Genomic DNA, 25,839 nt, shown 5'->3' with positions numbered 1-25,839 from the left:
CGCTCTACCCCGCCCGTACGCCCGTAAACAAAAAAAACAACGCTCTTCGCTTCCGCCCTTCGCTCTGACTGAATTGGGAGAAATAATGCGCATAAGAAATCGAATTACGTACCGTAATGGCGGTCAGCTCGTAACGCGCTCAGCTCCGCTCGTCTCACATCGGCCACGCCTACGCAACAAAGCGTTCTGTGATTGGCTGCCGGAAGATAAGTCGTCACTGTCCGGAAGTTCGCAAATCGCAGTTACGATGAATCGTTTTAATTTAATCGCAGTTTGAATTCGTTTTAAAACATAGTTTAACGGCAACATAGTTTTCCAACGTGAAATAAATGAATACGCTGTCAAATGTGCCGTCCGAGGCAGAGTCTGATCGCCACGTTCGGCACACGTGATAGCTCGCTGCTCTCTGATTGGTTGAAGCGTTTTTTGGACATAGCTCGGTAAGTACTTGTCCGATTAATTACAAACCTTGAAAAGGCACATCCTCGGGTCCCCAGCAATATACCTGGCAAGTTTAAAGTATATCGGACCCGTGGTTGTCGAGAAACAGCGGTCACAGACACACAGACACACAGACACACAGACACACAGAGATTGCTGGAATTATAGATAGATGATACATTTAGCGGTTTCTTTCAGTTAAGTCTTCTATCCAACACCTCTTCCGTTTTAAGATTAGGAGTATATTCACGAATATACCAACTAATATACCAACAAATCACTAATATACAGCACCTCTGAGCTGAGTATAAATATATGCTGCTTCGGGCCAGTTGCTTCGGAGATCTGCTTGAAGTGAAATATATGCTTCTTCTTTACTTATATGCTTATCTCCCCGTGTACACGTGTACAATTGTAAAACAGATATTATTCCAAGATCCAGGAACAAGTTAACTGGCTTCAACGAAAGAATGCACAACAATCGTAGAGGAGTTTCCGTGATTGGTAATCCTGCCTGTGGAAATGAAGTCAGAGAAATGGACTTCTGAAATACCAGAATGAGGTTTTTCCTGGTCCAGGTACCCAACTCCACCCCCACTTTATTTCCACTCCCCTCCTCCAAATCATTCCGCTCAAGCTTGAGCAACATGCTTTGTGAATGTAGAAGTAGATAAAAAAAAAACAATGATTGTCGCTCCTGGGAAATTTACAAATCACTTTAAAATATAATCAGGTAAACAGTGAGTTTGCAGTGCAGAAACTAAATCATGGACTGAACTTGGGCATAGTTAATATCATGTTTTCAGCAAAAAAAAGCTGCTTGCTATCAGAGCTGGAACTCAGCAAAGGTTTGCCATGCAGCCCTGCCCGGAACATGTTATCTTTCCTGGAAGGAACATAAGTTGTTATTGGAGCTGAACTATATCTCCCATCCTTGGACAAACTGCGTCAGTAATTGAGCATGCACCTCTGAGCTGAGTATAAATATATGCTGCTTCGGGCCAGTTGCTTCGGAGATCTGCTTGAAGTGAAATATATGCTTCTTCTTTACTTATATGCTTTTCTCCCCGTGTACGCGTTACTCCAATAAATTGCTCTGTACCTGTCTGACACTGTGGGTGGTCTATTCAAAGTACGAATTGGCTCCTACATAAAAAACATGGGAGAACATAGGAGTGGTTTCTTGAAGATTTCCACAATTTGAAGAATTAAGAAGAAGAAATTGAAGATTTGAAGATAGGTTACAGTACAATCGTCTTTCCCTTCAGTTAGCGTAAACATCCACAATGTCCTCTGGAATCAGCTTCGCAGTTAAATCCCTTTATATGTGAAGAACAGTCAGTGAAGAAAATCTTTCTTTTCCCATGGTTGAGGGCAACCAGTTTTGAATACGTCTCATTGCAGAAAAGCTTCGTTCCGAAGTGGCCGCACCGACTGGCACTGTGAGGGCTACCTGAATGGGTTTGTAACAGTTTGGGTACATTATCTGAGACAATTCTTTTTGAATCTCTGAAGGGAAACAACAGATTCCATACTGGTAAAAAAGGTCCATTTCTGGATCTGCAAACTGAGAATTTATTTTGAGTGGGTCTGCATATTTCTGCAAGAGTGGATGTGGATGAATGACATTTTTTGTGACATCTTCACACTGAGTCACAGGAGTGGATGTGGATGAATGACAATTTTGTGACATCTTCACACTGAGTCACAAGTGTGGATGTGGATGAATGACAATTTTGTGACATCTTCACATTGAGTCACAATAGTGGATGTGGATGAATGACAATTTTGTGACATCTTCACACTGAGTCACAGGAGTGGATGTGGATGAATGACATTTTTGTGACATGTTCATACTGAGTCACAAGAGTGGATGTGGATGAATGACATTTTTGTGACATCTTCACACTGAGTCACAAGTGTGGATGTGGATGAATGACAATTTTGTGACATCTTCACATTGAGTCGCAATAGTGGATGTGGATGAATGACAATTTTGTGACATCTTCACACTGAGTCACAGGAGTGGATGTGGATGAATGACATTTTTGTGACATGTTCATACTGAGTCACAAGAGTGGATGTGGATGAATGACATTTTTGTGACATCTTCACACTGAGTCACAAGAGTGGATGTGGATGAATGCGATTTTTATGACATCTTAATACAAAGTCACAAGAGTGGATGTGGATGAATGACATTTTTGTGACATGTTCATACTGAGTCACAAGAGTGGATGTGGGTGAATGACAATTTTGTGACATCTTCACACTGAGTCACAAGAGTGGATGTGGATGAATGCGATTTTTATGACATCTTAATGCAAAGTCACAAGAGTGGATGTGGATGAATGACATTTTTGTGACATTTTAACACTGAGTCACAAGAGTGGATGTGGATGAATGACATTTTTGTGACATTTTAACACTGAGTCACGGATGTGGATGAATGACATTTTTGTGACATTTTAACACTGAGTCACAAGAGTGGATGACATTTTTGTGACATTTTAACACTGAGTCACAAGAGTGGATGTGGATGAATGACATTTTTGTGACATTTTCACACTGAGTCACCAGAGTGGATGTGGAGGAATGACATTTTTGTGACATCTTCACACTGTCACAAGAGTGGATGTGGATGAATGACATTTTTGTGACATCTTCACACTGAGACACAAGAGTGGATGTGGATGAATGACATGTTTGTGACATCTTCACACTGAGTGAAATGCTTCAGCAATATCCAATGATTCTTTTGAGAATCCTCTCTGCAGTTGCGGAATCCAAAACGGAAATGAACACCTGCTGATGACACCTGTTTGTTTAAGGTTGGCTTGCAGTCGCGGGTGTTACATGTGTATTTGTTGCCTCTTCTTCAACATGCCCTCTTTGACCCAAAGGTGTTCATCTGATTTGAAAAAGGATGCAGCCAATCACGTCACTCGATGCAAATATCGCGATATCTGCCGTGGCTGGGGGAAGAAGCCCACGCACTTGAGTTCCGTTTTGTTACTCACCTTTAAATACGGAATGTTTTTAAAATCCTGATTGTAATCTACTGAAACAAATAAAGGAGGGGGAATTGCCCCCCCTCACCCTCCTTGCATCACCCAAAATCGGGACTAGTTATTACAAATACAAGAGGATCGAGTAAAACTGAAAACGACGGTTTGGTCAGCATTGCTCGACGACCTCGATCGCTTTGTTACCATGGAGGTCGCCATGTTGTTAAGCGGTGCCGAGTACTCCGTTCCCTTGGTGCTTGCTTGAGCACTTTGAATCCAGCAATCCGATTACTGACGAAAGACACCATGGATTTCAGTATTCCATGCTGATTTGGAGATCACGTGATTGGAGAGGCGAATCTGTCGTCCTGAAATCGTCAATCGGATCGTTTTGAGAAGGTAAGTGGCAAGTGGTTCGCTTTTCGCTTACTGGAGCACGTGGTTTGGACACTGTACTTTACAGTACCTTACCCCACCACAGTCTACCTCACAGTACCTGCCGTACCTCACAGTACCTCACCACAGTCTACCTCACAGTACCTACCGTACCTCACCACAGTCTACCTCACAGTACCTACCGTACCTCACCACAGTCTACCTCACAGTACCTACCGTACCTCCTCACCACAGTCTACCTCACAGTACCTACCGTACCTCACCACAGTCTACCTCACTACCTACCGTACCTCACCACAGTCTACCTCACAGTACCTTACCCCACCACAGTCTACCTCACAGTACCTACCGTACCTCACCACAGTCCACCTCACAGTGCCTACCGTACCTCACCACAGTCTACCTCACAGTGCCTACCGTACCTCACCAGTCTACCTCACAGTGGCTACCGTACCTCACCACAGTCTACCTCACAGTGGCTACCGTACCTCACCACAGTCTACCTCACATTGGCTACCGTACCTCACCACAGTCTACCTCACAGTGGCTACCGTACCTCACCACAGTCTACCTCACAGTGGCTACCGTACCTCACCACAGTCTACCTCACAGTACCTACCGTACCTCACCACAGTCTACCTCACAGTACTGTATTTTACGACACGACACCTTCCAGGACTGTGGTGAGGTACGGTAGGTACTGTGAGGTAGACTGTGGTGGGGTAAGGTACTGTGAGGTAGACTGTGGTGAGGTACGGTAGGTGACCGTACCTCACCACAGTCTACCTCACAGTACCTACCGTACCTCACCACAGTCTACCTCACAGTACCTACCGCACCTCACCACAGTCTACCTCATAGTACTGTACTTTACTACACCCTTCCTTACTGTACTGTATTTTACGACACGACACCTTCCAGGACCGTACTATACCACCCGCCCCCCCCGCCCCACTACCTTACAGTCCTCTCCGATGCGCCATGAACCGAGATGTCTCCGGTGAAGATCACAGGTCGAACCCCCCGGGACCCACGAGCGGTTCCGATGGAGGAAACTCGGTCGTTCCGGGAGATTCTCCCTCAGATCGCGGGTCCAGGGTCGGTCCACCCGAGGATGAAGACCCGGGACCCGGTACGTGTCGCTCTCCGCACCGTCACCTTCTCCTGGTTCCTGAAAGTTTCGTTTAAATGGATTGTTTTGTTTTTGTTTCAGGTGTTATTGTGAAGGTGAAGGTGAAATCTGAGTTCGTCGATGATTCGTTCCCTCAACATGAAGGTTTGAACCACAAACGCATTTTACTTGTAAAGTTACAAATAAAAATGTCAAATTGTAACAGAGATTGTTTTCTGGAGACATTCCCTTTCCCTTCCTTAAGAACGTGGGATCTTTAACACCCTTAATCGAATGCAAGTCGATGAGACAGCCTGCTTCATGTTCTTATCATTGATGGAAAGCTCTGGATGTGAATCACCAGGACAGCAGTTTGTAGTCGGGTCGAGAATCAAATCCACAAGAGACACCTCGTACTCGAGTTCACTCCTCGTGATCTGTCATGTCATCCCGAACATTCTCGAACACGGTGTATTTTGGGATAATTTATTAAATAATATAAGATGAATACATTTTCACTCATTTCAGTGAAACATCGCAGGGGAGATTGTTTTTATTCATAAATGTTCATGAAAGTTTCATTTACATTGATTGTTTTTTTCAGATTTTGTGGTGAAGGTGGAGGTGAAGTCCGAGTTTGTCGACGATTTGTCTTCTGTGGACAAAGGTTTGAACCACAACATTCTGCTCCTTGTAGTTTCAGTGATTATTACGTACTGGCCGAAACCCGTGGAACATCCACGGAAGGGAGGATGTGGTGTATGGATAGAGTGTACCATTATGGATGGCATAGGGGATTTGCTTGTCCGAGTAAGAGTTAGTAAGAAAGATGAGAATGAAGAGTGCGTATATGAACAACGATCGCCGACACCGGCACAAATGCATGCTCTGGATTGTCCACTCAGTGGACGGCTTGCTTTCGCCTTCGCCTGTCCAATCAGCGGACGGCTTGCTTCGCCTTCGCCCAGCAGACGCCAATACGATGGCGTCGTAAGATGGCGTCGTATCGGCAGTTAATCGGATGCTTTTGGGCCCCAACGTCAGCTAATTCAGATTTTTCGAGTATGTCTGTACGTGATAAACAAAGAGCACGGTTCATAGATCGTAAATCCATTCGTGCCGTGGGCATCGGGTCACTGGGTGCGGCGTAAAAGGGAAAACAAAGTCGAGTCCTGCCGCTATTATAATATAGATTTGTGCAGATATGGAAACGGGCCCCGGGGAGTTGCATCCAACACAAAATGGGATTCCCTAGTTAGCTCGTCCCCAGCGCAGTGGTTGCGATGCTGGGCGAATGGGAAGGTGGTACGAGAGAGCCGACGCTCATTGCCAAGACCGACGTCACACCTTTTTTTTTTTTTTTTTTTTTTTGTATACAAGATCGAGGCTCATGAAAGAGCGAACATTAATCACACAAAAAGTCAAACCGACACACAAAACGCAAAATAAGGGGAGCGGTAGAGAAGATGGGGAGAGAGGGGAAAGGACACAAACAAAACATTTGAGAGCAGGGACATCGAGAGAACTGTGGGAGGGAGAGGGCTTGGGGGGAGGTATAAAACATATGGACCCTGCAAGGACTTCCAGGAAAGAAGTTGTTATTTCAAAAAAATGTATCTGGGGTGAATTAGCGGGGGTAGAAAAGATAATGGTTTTGGATGGGGGAAGATAAGAAAGAGATGGTGGTGAACAGCTGTCTTAAAGACCTGGAGGGAGGAGTGGGATTGAAGAGAGTGAGGGAGTTTGTTTCAGAGGTGGGAGAAAAGAGGAATGAAGGAGTTAAGGTGAGCAGAGAGTCTTGATTTTGGCAGTTTAACCATAAGAGGGTTGCAGGCAGATCTTGTGCGACCTGTAGGAATATTTGGGGGACAGAGCACAGAGAGAGGTGGGGGAGCAAGGCCGGAGAGGAGTCGGGAGAAGATAGAAAGACCACCAACCTGCCTGCGGTGAGTGAATGCTCCTTGCCCAGACCTTGCTCCGGGTCCAATAAATAACCGAGCGAACGAGGTCTCTCTGAGGTCCCCAAGCGAACGAGGTGTCCCACAAGTTTTTTTGTTTTTTGTTTTTTTTAACTTTATGACGGTAATCACCTTCATCACTGTTGAGAATCAGGTCACACCACTGTTGAGACGGTCATATCACCTGAAAATTTTCACCACCAGTGAGCTATCTGACGGGTGAGGTGACACAATCATGAGAAAACGATGAATGTAACATCAGGGAAAAAACACGGCCCTGAGGTGCTCCGGTGTTCAGGGTGATCGTCTTGAGAAATTTTCAAACCATTTTTGACCACCTGTGGTCTGTCTGAAAGAAAATCCAAAATCCAGTTACAAATCGAACCATCAATACCAAGTGCATCAAGCTTCCAACAAAGTTTGTTCGGTGAAATGATGTTAAAAGTAGCACTAAAATCAGAGAAAAGTAACGTAGCATACATAGGTATACGTTTATGTAGATGGTTTAACAGGTGATGGAGAGTGAGTGAAACAGCCATCCACCAAAAGTGAGTGAAACAGCCATCCACCAAAAGTGAGTGAAAAAGCCATCCACCAAAAGTGAGTGAAACAGACATCTGTGAAAAGTGAGTGAAAAAGCCATTCACCAAAAGTGAGTGAAAAAGCCATCCACTAAAAGTGAGTGAAAAAGCCATTCGCCAAAAGTGAGTGAAAGAGCGATCCATAAAAAAAAGACAAACAAAAAAATAACTTTCATCCACCTCCACCAAAGTTGGACAGACATTGTGTAAAGTTTTGGAATTAATGTGATATACACATCACGAATATCTCTGGCTTTCTCTCTGCAAGAATGTCAATTTATGGTAAAAATCAATTGATTTTTTTGAGCTCTCATTGATTAACAAAAGTTCTAATCGTTGGTGATTAATTTTGGGGAAAAGAAGCGTTGTGAAAATTGTGGTTCTTCGGCCGACGTTAAGCGGACAATTTTATTTTCGCAATTCGGCGAGTTTGGTGTGTAAATTTGTAGCCAAATTGAAGTTTTTCTTCGTCAAACAAAAAGGTGTTATCAAATATCCATCCGCAAACGTTGATGGATTTCGATATGATTTCGACATGTAGGCCGCGTGCATATTTAAGAAGCTTCCACGTGAGCTTATTGGCAAATTTTGACTGAACATATTTGCCAAATTAAAGTTCAATTGGTATTTTGGCAAATGGCAGCTTGGTCCCTGATTGGTGAACTTAACGCAGATATCAGTTTGGTGAACTTAACGCAGATATCAGTTTGGTGAAGTGTTCCACTGGGGGAAATTGGTCCAGAACACTCATTTTCCCACAACTAAGGTGTGACAATATAATTTTGAAAAAAAAACAATTGTTTTTGTTTTCTTCCTTGTGATAAACTTTCCGATTTGCAGGTGAAGCTCATCCAGTGACGACAGAAAATATCCAAATACACGTTCTTCAGTCTGCCCAGGATGCTTTGAGCAATGAGAGTGTAAAGCAGGAACCTTGTGATTCTCCTCCCAAAGACCCCAGCGATGATGCTCACCTGCCCAAAGGTAATCGGAGGCAGGCACAGGACACCGCACTCCTCGGTGTTTTATGAACGTCTCTATGATATAATGGTTCAATTCCACATCATGTGGGTGGACCGATCCTTTTAAACAGTGCGTGCTCACACAGACCTGTTTTTATAAACTCCACATCGATAGAGAGTTAAGTGTTCCGAGCATGTTTAAAGGATTTCTTTTACAGTTCTTCCCTTGGATTAATGAGACATATTAAGCGAAGTGTGCAAAGTGTTTTAGCATCCCACACTGCTATAAAATTGTTTTTCTTTATCTCGAATGTAATTTAAATTTACCCTGAATAATAAAAGGATGCAAAGTTAAACCAATCACATCAATCCATTGAACACGTGAGATGTGTTCAAGATCGTTGAGAATAGCTGCGTAACTATTGCATTCTGACCACGAGATGAACGGCATCACACTCGATTACAATTTTGGATGCCTTTCTGCATTACTGACTATTCATTCCAAGTCCAGTTTCGCAAGGGATTGTAAAATGGAAATTATAACGACTCGTTCATGACATGCCTACCTAGACACAAGCTGGGTATGTTTAAATGTGAAACTGCTGATTTACCATCAAATTAGAATTAGCTGAAAGAGTAGGTCAATAAATTGTGGAAAAATTAATTTTTTTATCATTAATTTGCTTTTCTTGAAACCAAACAAGCTTGTACATCAACACAAATCACTTGCTGTCATGCAAACACTTTTCTTTCTTTTGTGTGTAAAAAGTCAAAGCTGGTGAAAGAACAAGAACACTGAACAGATTAGGATGCAACAGATCAAAAGGAAAAGCAAAGATAGGGGGCATGGGGGAAACACCAACAGCAGGGTTCAACGTCAAAATAGAGAGAGACTTAGACAAATAATGAAGGGATGTGGGGAGGGATGTGTGATAGGGTTGGGCACATGGGACGGACAAGATGGATACAGAAGCAAACTCTCGAGGAGGAATAAAACTACATTTGTAAGGGGGTGTGCTTTAAGCATCATTGCTTTCTCTACCAGTGTGACTCTTTGTGGGTTAACTTTGTATACTTGCATGCATTTTATAATCCATGAATGTGGGACACCATCAAAGGCTTTTTTGTATTCTATCCAGGCTGTGGATAAGTTGGTTTGTCACATTGAATTGAATGATCGTTTTAAGGCCATTTTCCCCACTATAGCGAGGGTTAGCCTTGCGGGCCCCGGCCCCATGACAATCATGGTTCCCTGTTTGAGGCATTGTTTTTATGGCCAGATGCCCTTCCTGACGCCAACACGTGGTCGCCTCTTACGATGCGCAGGGATACGGTGTACCGATTCTAAACCGGGGTACACACCGGGATCATTCATCCCAGCAAGCTGGTACTCAATTTGCCGACCTCGGAAGGATGACAGGCTGAGTCAACCCCCCTGGTGTTAAATTAGCGATCGACCGGGATTCGAACCCAGGATCCTATGATCCCAAGCCAGCACCCTAACCACAAAGCCAATACCAGGCGAAAATGAGATGTCAGATATTTCAATTTTTTCTTTTAAATAAATTTGCAAAACTTTCTAAAATCCTGTCTTCTCTTTGTCATTATGGGGTATTGAGTGTAGATTGATGAGGGAAAAAATGAATTTAAACGATTTCAGCATAAGGCTGCAACATAACAAAATGTGAAAAAAGTGAGGGGTCTGAATACTTTCTGAATGCACTGTAAGTGCCTCTGTAATATTTTCCTGTGTTCATTTTGACACCGCACCTGTAATATTTTCCTCTGTAATAGTGCCTCTGTAATATTTTTCCTTCGCTGCCCTCATCCCCCGCGCATATTCACACCATCTTTGGATTTAACGCCTCGGAGTTTAAGCTCGCTCGGCAATCCGTCCCCAGCGGTGTTCACCCCGGGAATGCGACAAACATAATACCCGGGCAGCTTGAGCTTTGGGCAACATTATCATGCCATTTTTCTCAGGCTACCTCATTTTTCTAAGGCCTGGTATTATGTTTGCTCTAAGTTAGTACGGCGATGATTGAATAGCTGATGGGAGTGTTCTGTGGTTACGAGTTGTGAGGTTGCTGGTATGAAAAGCCCTGAAATTTGATCTGTGGTGCCATGAGAAATAGTAATTTAAACGTGGATACTGATTTTTAAGGCATAGCCCATAGGACAAAGCCGTCTTGAACAGTGTTTGTCCATCTGTATGTATGTATGTATGTATGTATGTCCCCTCAAAAGCTGACCGCCATTTTGATTCCTATGCCGCTCATGCCGAACATATCGTCGAACCTGTCATTTATCACAATTGCCATGCTCTACCTTCACGTTTTTCATTCAATGTGAAACACAAACAAACCGATTGTTAAAATGACTATCAAATATCGAAAGCATCGGCGTTACGTCTCTTCCAATAAAACGGTACGTACCCAACACTTGTGCAGTATAATCTAGATTATGGTAGATCTTCCCTCTAGTGTAGCAGCATAGCAAACCTGTTGTGCATTTTGTGATACAAGCACCAAATTTGGCACAAATGTACATTAATATGTTGCGAACATTTTCAGATATTGGGCCACTTGAAATTCCGTAATTTTTTTTTTCAAATTTTTTCAAATTTCGTAATTTCAAATTTTTCGGGTGACACCGTCACAATTTCGGTCTTCGAGGCCGGCCGATATAGTGGGGCGGCTTAGCCCAAATATTCAAAAGAATTGTGCATTTTGTGATACAAGCACCAAATTTGGCACAAATGTACATTAATATGTTGCGAACATTGTGTGGTCAGCAATGAAGACGAGAGTCTGAATTACATGTATGCAAAAGACCTTGTGAACCAGTGAAGCAAATACACGGGTAAGCATGAATTAAATCTAGGGCATGATATAATTTCCATGATGTTTACCTCTACACTCAATGGTGGAAGGAGGTAATGTTTTGATCCCAGCTTGTCTGTATGTCTGTTTGTCTGTTAGTCCACAAAATTCCAGACAAAGCTTGTAGTAGTGGTAGTTGTAGTGGTAGTGGTGATAACAGAAATTGTTATATAGAACTGAACTTATATTATTATTATATGCAGAAAGTAACTTCATTTCTATATGCCCTGCAGTGGACAGGTTAATTGGTTTATGCACTGAAGGGGTCACCCTGGTGTGCACTGCTGTGTTCTGCCTCACTGAGTTGTTCAGGTATGATGTACTCAGCACAAGCTTCCGGTCGGCCCGGAGGTGGGGGTGCGGGGCCTGTCACGGAACGTCAAAACAAACGGCCTGCCGGGGCCGCCCAAAAGTCGGACGTGAGGGGCGCGTCCACTAATGGAACGCCTCTCGCTTCCCAGATCGAGGGCCACGTGGTCAGGAGAACCTCGTCCCTTCCGGTCACACTTTGCCTATCGGCCGGCCTCGAAGACCGAAATTGTGACGGTGTCACCCGAAAAATTTGAAATTACGAAATTTGAAAAAATTTGAAAAAAAAAATTACGGAATTTCAAGTGGCCCAATGTCTGAAAATGTTCGCAACATATTAATGTACATTTGTGCCAAATTTGGTGCTTGTTTCACAAAATGCACAATTCTTTTGAATATTTGGGCTAAGCCACCCCACTACTCAGTTCTGTAAGTTAAACTTACCTCACGGATGTCTGGATTCCTTTAAATTTCTTTGTTTAATGTTATAGACAGCATTAGCGACTGTTTATAATATTTTACAAGCCCGGCTACGCCGCTGTTAGACTTTAGGTCTTGTTTTTGAACTTCAATTTACCAGCAAATAAAATATTATACTGAAACAGATTTTTTTTTTGTGGCCCGGTAGACCACAAAAAATATTAAACGTGACCCCTGCATTGGTGATTTATTCTGTTAAAAGTTTGTATGCTGGTGGTTGGCATGTTATCAGTCTGCATTTGTGGGACAGATAGGTTTCATTAGATTTTGAGATGAGAGGAGTGTAACCTTCTGTGAACCATTCATCCATTGAATGTTCCCCTTGGACGAGTTCGTTAAATGCTCAAGTGTAGTGAGGGTGGAAAGCATACATTTGCTTTAGCCAGAAGTTTGGAATCCCATCCAGGCCTGGGCATTTGAAGTTTGGCGTTTTAGGAAGATGTTCTCTGATTTTCTCATTTCATGCACCACATATTAATTTTCAACGATCACTCGATGCTGACGTGTGCCTTGAATCAAGCAATGTCTAAAATGCCAACGCTCCAAGATACAATGCCGTACTGTCACACCACTTGGTAGATTTTCAACACCAAATCGGCATTTCAACAGGATCCATGTGGATACAGTCTCCACAGATCGCTTGAAGCCAACTTTTCTTCACACAGCACCAGAGCTGACCCCCACCCCTAACCGGCGGATCAACGCCTACCACAACGGTACCCTTACCATCATAAACAACTTGTTCTGGGCACGATATACACTTCATGGCACAATATTTATGAGTGCATTTTGCAGTCGACCATTTCTCTTGGCTGTGAGTTTTCTTGTTTTTACATGGATAGTCAACATCTATTCTTGTTCGTCCCTTTCGTTAGATTAACACGTGAGGAGGGGGAGTACTGTAGTGGCATCATTTTGCCTGTGATGTGGGTATCGTACAGCATTGTCAGAGAAAACGTAAGAGTGGACTTCTTATCTGAAATTATTTTGCGATGGATGTTTTATCATTGACCTTCTCCCATTCAGATTTGCATCCTCTACCTATTGAATCGAGAGAGAGAGAGAGAGACTGACTGTTTCTTCCTTTTATTACAAGAGTACAAAAAATCAGTTATGTTCAGTCACAATGAAACAAAACACAATAAAATGGTCTCAAGGAAAAGTTATTTTCAAATCATCATCATCAAGTGTGCATATGACATCATTAAAAACCCACTTTTCTTTAAAACATGTTAAATTCTTGTTCATTTTAAAAAACTGGTACTCTAGCTTTAGTCTTGCATTTACAAGAGCCTTAAGGGTGAGCAGTACATCACATGACGAGTCAGAAGCGTTTCCCATTTTTTTCTTCCTGGATTTATAAATTGCAAACTTGGCCTGACCAATTAAAAAATTCATTAAAACCACATTCCTAAGGGAAGACGGTCCTAAAACACCATAAATAAAAACATTGTGATTGAAGAGGGAACCAAGCTTCACAAAGCGTTTCTGAAGGAATGTAAAAAGAGGTTGCAATCGTTCACACTCCAGGTATATATGCGGTAGGGTTTCAATGGATGCACAGAAAGGGCATAGATTAGAGTTAGCAGTAGAAAACCGGTTCAGTAAAACATTATAAGGTAAAATCCAGTGTACAAGTTTCCATTGAATATCTCCAACATACTTTGGAGTAGGCAAGAGATAAAAACTTCGCCAATTGGGGCAATTGGGTGGTATTGGGGGTAAAACATCCCGCCATCGAAGCCTCGGGTGCTCAGAAAATGTTTTTGCGTATAAAATTTTAATGTACGCGTTGTACAGAGTTTTCTTTGGAAAGGCGGGAAGGGATAATGCAGTATCATCAGGGCTGTTCAGGCCAGGGGACAGATTAAGTGGCGGGCTGAAAACTAGGAGTTTGGGGAAGTCACCCGCTGTTTCCTCGGGGGAAGGGCCAAGTTCCTCGCAGGTATTACGATACGTTGTGGATATCCCTTGAAGGAACCGAGAGATGATCCTGACAGATTTTATTCCGGTTTTTTGTGCCACAGCGGCAGCACTCAGCCGGCAGCTCCCAGACTCTGTCATGAGGTCTTTCACTCGCAGCAGCTTGGCATCAACAAAACGTTGAACGAGTCCCCTATTATTCAAGCTGTTTTCCAGGAAGGGGTTGTAGCATAGGGGCTCATTCATCAACATTTCCATGTTGTATGTTGCCATTTCACGGGAAAAGGACAGGGCTTGCCAGGCGTTCATCACCCCTTGGTAAAAGGTGGGCAGCAAGGATGAATCGATTTGATGAGGGTTCATCAAGAAAAGTTCTCGGTCGTAACCCAGCTTGCATGTAAGCTGTAATATGCAGTTAGCCAGAGGCCTCCAGAGTAGGGCTTCATCTCCATATACAAGTTGGCGCACGATATGAAGCCGGAAGACCATAATCCGGCTGCGGATATCAATAAGACCTTGGCCACCTTCAGCGAGTGGCAAGTATGCCACGGGGGGTTGGAGCCAGTGTTTCCCGCTCCAGAAAAAGTCGACAATGCTCTTTTGCAGTGTAATAAGAAGGCTCCCAGGCGGTTGTAGGCATATCATCTTATGCCATAGCATAGAGGCGACAAGATTGTTAATGACGAGAGTTCTTCCGCGGTACGAAAGTTGGAAAAGAAGTCCTTTCCAGCGGGCCAGTTTTGCCATTACCTTGTCTGGTAATCCCACCCAGTTCTGCTGCTCAAAGGTGTTGTCTCCGAGGAAAATACCGAGGTATTTAATGCCACTTTTCTGCCAGTTCACTCCTCCTGGTAGGACAATTGGCGGGCAATCTCCAGGTCCTATCCAAAGAGCTTCACTCTTCTTCCAGTTTACCTGGCCTGAACAAGCCTGACAATATGTTTTTAGTGCCTGAGCCACCGCAGTGACGTCAGTACTATTTTTTATATAAATACAGACATCATCTGCATAGGCAGAGACTTTTAGCGGTGTGGTAAGAATTGATCCAGTGAAGCCAGAAATGTGCGTACGTAATTGGAGCAGAAGAGGTTCGATGGCAAGAGAGTATAAAAGTCCAGATAGCGGGCAACCTTGCCGTACTCCCCGTTGTACAGCAATGGGGCTACACAATACTTGATTAATTTTAAGAACACTGGATATATTACAATACAAAAGTTTAACGTACGAGATAAAAATAGGTCCAAACCCAAAATTCTCTAAAACTCTAAAAAGGTACATGTGGTCAATACAGTCAAAGGCTTTTCCTTGGTCAATAAAAAACAGACCAACATTCATATTAAAATTGTTACAAAACCGAATGGTATCACGGATAAGAAAGATATTATTAAAAATAGTACGTCCAGGAATACAAAAGGATTGATGTTCTCCTATTAGTACATTCATAAAAGGTTTCATTCGATTAGACAAGGCTTTGGCTAAAATTTTATAATCCGTACATAAAACAGAAATAGGACGCCAGTTCTCTATAAGTTGAGTGTCCGCTTTCTTAGGAATTAAGGTGGTGACTGCTCTCCGGCAACTCCACGGCAGTTGTCCATCCTCTAAACATTCATTCAATACCCGCAGTAGGTGAGGTCCAATGGTGTCCCAAAAAAACTGGAAAAATTCACTTGTCAGCCCATCCAGTCCAGGGGCTTTATCAGGTTCCAAGGCCTTCAAGGCAGCGGTGAGCTCAGGTAACCTAAGAGGATCCTCCAACTGCTGCTTCTGATCCTCCGCCAATGTTGGAAGGTTAGAAACAAGTTCCGATATTGCATCCTGGTTAATGTCATGCCGCATAAACCGTTGTTTAAAATGTTTCCGGGCACATTCCCTGATTCTGCCATCTTCATAAAGGAGTTCCCCATCATGGAGCAAGCGTGTAATCATTGACGAAGAGGCCCCCCTTTTAAGGCTGAAGAAGAATTTGGTTGGAGCATCAAGGTCGTGTATGTACCTCATCTTCAGGCGAAATAAAGCATTTTGTGCTCGCCTTTCGGATATGGAATTCAGTAAGGCCGTTTTTCCATGGATTTGTTGCCTCATTCCCTGGTAGCTCACACTTGCGGTTCCCTGAAGCTGTTCCTGTAATTCCAGGATTTCATCTTCAAGTAAGGTTGTGGTTTTTCTTTCCTCTTGAACACCATACGCACGATATTGTTGGCAGAACAGTCTGATGTGCGTTTTGGCATTATCCCACCATTGTCTGAGGTTTGAGAAATTCCCTTGGGAGGCAACCAGAATATTCCAAATTTCCGGAAAAATGTCCTTAAAGGTACTATCATCAAGTAAGTTGTTATTAAATTTCCAAAAGGCACTCTTGTGTTTCGGGCAGGGGGCAGAAATTTTGAGAAATGTTGCGCTGTGGTCCGAGAATCCTGATGGGCAAATTTTGGATGACAGAACGAGGCGTTCAAGTGGAGGATTAATATAAAACTTGTCCAAGCGAGCAAGTACAATATTACCCTGAATGCATCGACACCATGTGTATTGCCTGATTGATGGGTGCTGTACCCGCCATATATCTGTCAAATTCATTTGTTTTAAAAATTTGGTGAGAGGGATTGTGGAGGCAGGATGGGGCTCTGCACTGTTCCTGTCGAGTTGGGGTTGGAGGGTGCAGTTAAAATCTCCACCAATACAAACATGATTGTCTTGGTTTTTTAGGGCGTTTTGACTGTCGAGGGACGTTAGGTGTGTCCCAAGGTCATTAAAAAAAACTCGCCGAGCTACAGGCGTACTTGGGGCATAGATATTAAAAATAGTATAGAATTTTCCATAGTAGTGGAATTCTAGGGATGCTAGGGATCCCTTGTGTATTTCGTCGAATTTAAGCGATGAAGGCGAAAAGGAGGGGCTAAGAATTATTGCGACACCGCCTTTGCGGGAGTCACCGTTACTAAAGAAGGACAGGCCGGGGAAGAGCCTACACCACTCTGCGACACAGCAGTCGTTGGCATGGGTCTCTTGTAAGAGGGCAATGTCAACTTTCTTCTGTAATAAAAAATCCCTTACTTGAACTTTACGGACAGAGCTACATCCTCCGTTAATATTCAGGCTACAAATGGAAAAACTCATTACAGCTATAAGGAGGAGTGACCACCACTCAATTTTTTGATAGCAGTTCATTCTTAGCTTTTTGCAACCACTTCTTTAAACGGTGACGTTGGGAGGAATTGAAATTAAAAACGTGGGGCCGTTTTACCATCAGTTTAGCGGAATGTATAAAATCAGGTAGCTCCGGAAAAAAGGTTTCTATTACAACATTCCTTTTTCGGAATGTGTCCTTAAGAAACCTTTTTATCTCGGAGGGAGGGATTGGAGGGGTTTCTTCTTCCTTAAGGCTACCACATTCACTAACAGAGTCATCTATATCAGATGGCTCAGATGGTGTGTCACACTGGTTTTCATCATTTATCTCCTCACCGTCATCACATCCCTCCACGTTATCGGATGGGGCATAGTCCATAGAGGGGGGGGACGGGGAGGGAGAGAAATGAGCCATCTTCAGGGGAGGGGGGGGGGTACTAATTTTTGTGGTTCAACCATATCAGTTTCTAGGTCAGTAGACAAGGGCGAGGATTCATCCACATCTATGTCCTCCAATACCGAGAAACGATTTTCTGTGACGAGGGACAAATCTAGGCCAGAGAGGAGGGGCTGTCGGTTTTCAGTTGTAGGTTTTTTAAAGAGGTGACCGTTTTCATCTGTTGTTTGCAGATGTCTTTTTCCTTTTGGGCAGACTAATTGAAACTCGTCCTGGTTAGTGGGAAGAGATTGCAAGGGTTTGGGGGGAGGGGGGGGGGGGAGGGAGGACGTGATCATCGGGAGGGGGATCCCATCGGCTACCACGGCGGGAGAGGTAGGATCAGTTATAGCAGGCAACAAGCTGTGATTGGACGATGTCGCCTGGGGGGTGAGATCTATAGTTAACAGGAGATGGCTGCAATTAGATCCTTCAGTAGAGGGAGGGGCCCCTGTTTCAAGGGGAGGGGAGGGGGGTACGGCGGGGGGGTTTGGATTGGTGGTAAGAGGGCTTGGGTCGGTGGTGGACAGATTGGGATCAGTGGTGGTAAGGCTTGGGTCGATGGTGGGAAGGTTCGGGTCGGTGGTGGGAGGGCTTGGTTCGGTGGCGGGAGGGCTTGGTTCGGTGGTGGGAAGGTTTGGTTCGGTGGTGGGAAGGCTTGGGTCGGTGGTGGGAGGGCTTGGGTCAGTGGTGGGAGGGTTTGGACCGGTGGTGGGAAGGTGGGGGGGTTGCTTATTCCCGGTTCGGAGGGGAGGTTGCACTTGTGGAGAATTCTCTTTTCGGGGGCAGTCATGCTTAACATGCCCAAATTGTCCGCAGCCAAAACATTTTAGAACGTTGGTGGACACGTACACTGTATATTCGTTCTGTTGATGTTTTAATTTTATTATAAGGTTTAAATCCTTCTGGGAATTTTTTAAAATCATAAACACTTGCCGCCGGAATGAAACCACGTGCCTTAAATCGTTGTTTCGTGACCCGAAGGGAATCATGGAGATACGAGACACGATGGTACCGTATCGGGACAACTCTTTAATTAGTACATCGTCGGATACAAATGGGGGGCAATTTGATATCACGACTTTTATCGCTGGGCTATCTAGTGGGGAAATCATTACAAATAAATCTGGATCGATTGTCAAACCCTGTTCGACAATTTGTGGGACACAATCCACGTCGGACAAAAAAATAAAGATCCGCTTGTTCATCCGCGAAGCGGCAACAACCTTGTCGATCCCGACAACACGACCGGTTGCGAGGACAACGTCCTCGACACTAACCTCACGTTCCGGAGGTACACAAAAGAACCCGTGCTTACGGGTCAGGCTCTGAAAGGCCGTAAATCGAGATAGTGCAGCTGCCATGCTGGAACAGCTGCACTTACAACCCCTCCCCAACTCGGGGAGGGTGAATATATATTACAATCTTCCCTACCCGAACTCCGGGAATGGGAAGCAATCAGACCTCTCCGATTTTCCTAACTTCGGAAAAGGGAGGCAACAAAACAAACTGAAGGAAGGATAAACGAAAGGAAAAAAAGGAAATAGAGGTTTAAGATGAAGGAGCAAACACCGATCGGGCGACGCCCAAAAACGGCGAACCCTTACCAGCGATCACCCTGTGCTCTCCGGCTCTCTCTCCCGTCTCAACGTATATGGGAATCACCAGGAAGACTCCACGAACAGGTACAAGGACACAGAGGGGGGAAAACGGGGGGGGGGGGGGGGGGGGGATGGAGCAACAACACAGAGCACTCACAGGCCTCCACAAGCAGACGCCATGACAGTACAACCAGCATGCAAACGACCAGCAGGGGGCGCGAGAGAGAGAGAGAGAGAGAGAGAGAAAGAGAAAGAGAAAGAGAGAAAGAGAAAGAGAGAGACAGACAGACAGACAGACAGACAATGAGGGAAAGGGCCAGTCCATGGGGACCGATCGGCGCGCTGCCCTGACGAATCCGGGCAGCAAGGAAGAATGGGGAAGATTTGGCCCCCGACATATTGGGCGGTACAACAACTGCAAAGAGGTGTTGTTGTTGGGGTTCTTGCTGAGGGTCGATTTTTGAAATGAGCATGCATTTGTCGGACAGCTGCCGGACCACATCCACATCTGTCACTTGACTCCACCCACCAGAGCACCAGACAAAATGATATGGCCATCATCTTGGTTTCTGCTGGGTGTAACACATTGGGCTTGTACGCCTCTGCTGATTATAGGGTTACGTTTGTGGGCGGTAGGCAATGATTACCTTGGAGCCAGGTAGAATTTTATAGATTACCATGCTCCGAATGTCGTGTAGCCATCTTGATGTACATAACTCAGGCTGGATGTCGTGCAAGTGTATAATTGTTCCCGTGACGAGGGGTGGGGTTATGTTAATTAGTTAGGGATTAATGGTAAATCCCCTGTATGTAATTGCCTCTGTTATTTCCCCTCTGTTCCTAATGACAATGACACACACACACACCACACACACACACACACACACACACACACACACACACACACACACACACACACACCCACACACACACACACACACACACACACACACCCACACACCGAGCAATTGTACATTAAAACACTAAATATAAACTAACCGGAAACAGGACATTGAACACCACCGATGATACCACCGACCTAGTGATCACAAAGGCACAGGAGGGGCGGGAGGCCCCGCCCCCACAGAGCAGTGATTGGTTAGGACAGTCATGGAATGAAGAGATGGACTCGCTGGTTGGAGCAGGCACGGACGACGTAAGAGACGTCGGATGATATGACATTTTCTCTCTTGTGGTGGGACAGTCTCTATGAAAGGTCGCATTCATTTGCTGTCTTGGATTAAGGAGCCCTGGGTGGGACCACTCATTTTGTCGTTCCTTGCTGCCCTGATTTGTCAAGGCAGCGCAGTCACGGTCAGAGAGCTGATCGGTCCCCATGAACTGGCCCTTTCCCTCTTTGTCTCTGTCTTTGTCTCGGCTGGTCGTTCGCCAGGGACATTATAGGCTTTGATTGGAAACGGTCGAAGTTACTTTCTCTTACGTTGGAAAATTGGTGCCGTGCAGTCACAGTTGTGCTCTTGCATGTGGGCTGTCTTCACGAGCTTGTGAACATTTTATAGCGATCTTGCGCCAGGGACATTGGAGGTCTGGACAATCGTGAGGAGGGGTGGTCGCGGCTCATGGACTTCGGTGCACTTGGGCCGTAGTTTTGTGACGGCTGGGAGCCGTGCTGGGTGAATCTGAGCTGCAGCAGGGCTGTGTGGAGCGTCCCGGGCCTGTGGTGTTTTTCCCACACACAGTGCTGTTCCGGCGCACGGACTTCGCGTCAACCTAGGTGTTTTTCCCACGCAAGGACGGAGGGACTGTCACGATCCGGGATGAACAAAGGGACCAGAGCTAAGTGCCCACACACACATTTATTTTCACCTTTATTATTTCGCTTGTCTGTAATTTAGTCCATATGGAGGGTCCCTCATTTATGATTTTTTTGTTGTTGTTGTGCATTCTTTGTTACCGGCATTTCTTCAATAAAGCCGCTATTTTTGTACATTTTAAATCCGCGTCGGTCTTGCTTGATTAAACTCCAGTGTAAGCCGTCCAGGTAAGTTAGTCATTCTCCTTTCCCTTGTGTGTAAAGAACACCGCCATTGTTGACTGAACGCCTCGGAGTGTGAGCTCGATCGGCAATCCGTCCGAGACCAGTCTTTATCGGCACGGACAGGACAATACACTGCCTGGGTGTTTGTGTCAGATTTTCATTGGCTTTGTTTGGGTCAATTGTTATTCACAATGAGGGTCCCCGAAAAAAATAATCATTTGTTGAATAATCAAAAGGTTTAATCAAGCCTTTCAAAACACATGGTAATCAAGCGTTACGTTACCTAATCAAGCTTATCATGTTACGCATGATACAAAAAAAAAAAAAAGAAGTAGCATTACGTAATTTTTGAACTGCCCCATCATTTTTGAACTGCCCCGTAATTTTTGAACTGCCCCATATTCAGGTTAAGCAATCTGTGACCGTGTGAAGAATTAGGTCGTACTGATTTAACCGTGGGGAGGGTGACATGGATAAGTGGTGGCGATTTAATTTTTTTAATTGTGTATTAAATGTGTGTTTCCCAATCATGCTGTTCATCTTTTAAGAGTGCTTTGAATGCATGCTTGCCAATTGGCCCATCACCAGATTTTGTCACAGGTTGTGACTACAATGCAGTCATTGTTATTTTTTAACACTATTAAAATGAAGCTTACCCCTTGAGGAAGTTTAGAGAGCCAACATTTGATTTAAATCCAGTAAAAACACTTTTCAATTGCACAATAATTTCAGACAAATTGTGATTTATTAACACGATATTTTGGAATTGTCTTTGCAGAGAAACAAGTGAAGTCGGTTTCTTGTTCCAAGTGTTCAGAGTTGTTCTACTCGGACGCTTCTATCATCAAGGATACGACACAGTCGTTGTGTCAGGACATTGATAAATTTGACAGCATGTCCAACAATTGTCAAAGTTGTATGAAGACCCTGAATCACATCCAAAGGAATAAGCGGCCACACAAGTGTTCCATGTGCGACAAGGCCTTTGGTTTTTCATTGGGATTAAAAATACATCAGAGAATTCACACTGGTGAGACGTCTCACAAGTGTTCTATCTGCAACAAGGCCTTCTCTCTTTCATCAGAATTGAAAATACATCGAAGAATACATGTCAGAGAGAAGCCCTTCATTTGCTCTGTTTGTGAAAAGGCCTTTGCCAAGAGAACAACGTTAAAACGCCATCAACAAATACACACAGGAGAGAAACCATTCAAGTGTGCTGTTTGCAGCAAGGGATTCGCAAGTTTATCGAACCTACATGAACATCAAATAATACACAAGGGAGAGAAGCTCCACAAGTGTTCCGTGTGCAACAAGGCATTTGCACTTTTATCAGTTTTAAAAATACATCAAAGACTACATACTGGAGAAAAGCCCTTCACTTGCTCTGTTTGTCACAAGGCCTTCGCTCAAAGAAAAACGTTAAAGACGCATGAATGCGTACACACAGAGGAGCATCCCTACAAGTGTTCCGTGTGCAACAAGACCTTCGCTCGTTTAGCAAACCTACGTGGACATCGGAGAATGCATACGGGAGAGAAACCATTTAAGTGTTCCTTGTGTCTGAAGGCCTTTACTCAATCAAATCATTTAAAGAAGCATCAAAGAACACATAATGGAGAGAAACCCCACAAGTGTTCCGGTTGCAGCAAGGCATTCGAATTTTTATCAGAATTGAAAATACATCAAAGGATACACACTGGAGAAAAGCCATACGAATGTTCTACCTGTAACAAGGTGTTTGCTCGTTCATCATCTTTAAATACACATCAAAAAATACACACTAGACCCCATAAGTGTTCCGTGTGTGAAAGGGCATTTGCCTTTTTGTCAGAAATTGAAACACATCAAAAAATACATGCCGGAGAGAAGCCCTTTGATTGCTCTGTGTGTAGAAAGGCCTTCAATCACAGAGCAGCATTAAATAATCATCAACGAATACATACGGGAGAGAAGCCCTTCAAGTGTTCTGTGTGTCACAAGGCCTTCACTCACAGAACAACGTTAAATAGTCATCAACTAATACATACCGGAGAGAAGTCTCACAAGTGTTCTGTGTGTCAGAAGGCCTTCACTCACAGAACAACGTTAAATAGTCATAAACGAATACATACCGGAGAGAAGTCTCACAAGTGTCCTGTGTGTCAGAAGGCCTTCCTTCGCAGAGAATCGTTAAACAATCATCAAAGAGTGCATACAGGAGAGAAGCCCTTCAATTGTTCTGTCTGTCACAAGGCGTTCGCTTGCAGAAAAACGTTAAAAAGCCATCAACGAATACATACCGGAGAGAAGCCCTTCGATTGTTCTGTGTGTCACAAGTCGTTCGCTTGCAGAAAAACGTCAAAAAGCCATCAAAGAAGACACACTGGAGAGATGCCCTACGCGTGTACTGTGTGCAGCAAGGGATTTGCTTTTTCATCAGGTTTGAAAATGCATCAAATAACACACACCGGAGAGAAGACTCACAAGTGTTCCTTTTGTCACAAGGCCTTCGCTTACAGAAACACGTTAAGAAGCCATCAACAAATACACACAGGAGAGAAGCTTCACACGTGTGCTGTTTGCAGCAAGGGATTTGTTTGTTCATCAGGATTGAAAATACATCAAAAAATCCACACTGGAGAGAAACCTCACAAGTGTCCTGTGTGTCACAAGGCGTTTGTTTTTCCATCAGGATTGAAAATGCATCAAATAATCCACACCGGAGAGAAGCCCTACCAGTGTTCTGTTTGCAGCATGGGATTTGCTATTCCATCAGGATTGAAAATGCATCAAATAATCCATACTGGAGAGAAGCCTTTCGATTGTTCTGTGTGCCACAAGGCGTTCACTTGCAGAAAAACGTTGAAAAGCCATCAACAAACACATACCGGAGAGAAGCCCTACAAGTGTTCTATTTGCAGCAAGGGATTTGCTATTCCATCAAGATTGAAAATGCATCAAAGAATCCATACTGGAGAGAAGCCTTTCGATTGTTCTGTGTGCCACAAAGCGTTCGCTCAAAGAAACTCGTTAAGAAGCCATCAAATAATACATACAGGAGAGAAGCCCTACAAGTGTTCCATGTGCGACAAGGCCTTTGCTCACAGTAAAACGTTGCAAAACCATCAACGAATTCACACCGGAGAACAGCCCTACAAGTGTTCTGTTTGCAGCAAGGGATTTGCTATTCCATCAAGATTGAAAATGCATCAAAGAATCCATACTGGAGAGAAGCCTTTCGATTGCTCTGTGTGCCACAAAGCGTTCGCTCAAAGAAACTCGTTAAGAAGCCATCAAATAATACATACAGGAGAGAAGCCCTACAAGTGTTCCATGTGCGACAAGGCCTTTGCTCACAGTAAAACGTTGCAAAACCATCAACAAATTCACACCGGAGAACAGCCCTACAAGTGTTCCAGGTGCAACAAGGTATTTTCTCTTAGAACAACGTTAAAAACGCATCAACTCATTCACACAGGAGAGCAGCCCCACACGTGTTCTGTGTGCAACAAAGCCTTCTCTGTTCTATCAGTATTGAAAATACATGAAAGAGTACATACCGGAGAGAAGCCTTTCAGTTGCTCTGTGTGCAACAAGGCCTTTGCTTACAAAAGAACGTTAAAAAGCCATGAAATCATACACACAGGTGAGCATCCTTTCAAGTGTTCTGTGTGTAACAAGGCATTTGCAAGTTTGTCGTACCTACAAGGACATCAGAGAATTCACACGGGAGAGAAGCCATACAAGTGTTCTTTGTGTCTCAAGGCCTTTTCCCAATCGGCACATTTATATCAACATCAGAGAATCCATACGGGAGAGAAACCCCACAAGTGTTCTGTATGCAGCAAGGCATTCATTTTTTTATCAGAATTGAAAATGCATCAAAGGAGACACACTGGAGAAAAGCCCTTCAATTGCTCTGTTTGTCACAAGGCCTTCACTTGCAGAAAATCGTTAAAAAGCCATCAACAAGTACACACAGCAGAGAAGCCCTACAAGTGTTCCATGTGCAACAAGGCCTTCTCTGTTTCATCAAGATTGAAAATACATCAGAGAATACACACCGGAGAGAAGCCCTTCAATTGCTCTGTGTGCAACAAGGCCTTCACTTCGAGAACAACGTTAAGACGCCATGAACGAATACACACTGGAGAAAAGCCATATGAGTGTTCTACCTGCAACAAGGTGTTTGGTCGTTCATCACATTTAAGTCAACATCAAAAAGTACACACGAGATTGGCTTGTCGTGTACGTGATTCACGATATTTAAAAATGTAATAAATTATAGGTACAGGCACTAATATTTACCCTCGATCATGCACAGATGGTACAAAATTGTAGATAATCTTGCCCCTAATGCATATAAAACCATCCATCACTGCAGCTCAGACCTGCCGGTCCGTCACTGCAGATCAGTCCTGCCGGTCCGTCACTGCAGATCAGTCCTGCCGGTCCGTCATGGCCGCTCAGTCCTGCCGGTCCATCATGGCAACTCAGACCTGCCGGTCCATCACGGCAGCTCAGACCTGCCGGTCCGTCACTGCAGGTCACTCCTGCCAGTCCGTCATGGCAGCTCAGTCCTGCCGGTCCATCATGGCAACTCAGTCCTGCCGGTCCATCACGGCAACTCACTCCTGCCGG

The 25,839-nt window shown here is 44.2% G+C and overlaps 1 protein-coding gene across 1 annotated transcript; it reads left to right on the top strand.

Annotated features, from left to right (window-relative positions):
* The first annotated feature begins 7,429 nt into the window (after nt 1–7,429).
* LOC137428549 (uncharacterized) lies at nt 7,430–25,476 on the top strand. Its single transcript, XM_078777333.1, has 6 exons — nt 7,430–7,436; nt 8,336–8,479; nt 21,995–22,617; nt 22,786–22,953; nt 23,788–24,291; nt 24,376–25,476. Exons 1-6 carry the CDS (start codon nt 7,430–7,432, stop codon nt 25,474–25,476), a joined length of 2,547 nt encoding a protein of 848 aa, XP_078633459.1.
* Nucleotides 25,477–25,839: the final 363 nt, after the last annotated feature.

Source organism: Myxine glutinosa, chromosome 5 (genome assembly GCF_964187855.1).
Source record: "Myxine glutinosa chromosome 5, kmMyxGlut1.1, whole genome shotgun sequence".
Classification (NCBI taxonomy): domain Eukaryota; kingdom Metazoa; phylum Chordata; class Myxini; order Myxiniformes; family Myxinidae; genus Myxine; species Myxine glutinosa.
This window is presented reverse-complemented; position numbering and strand designations above follow the sequence as displayed.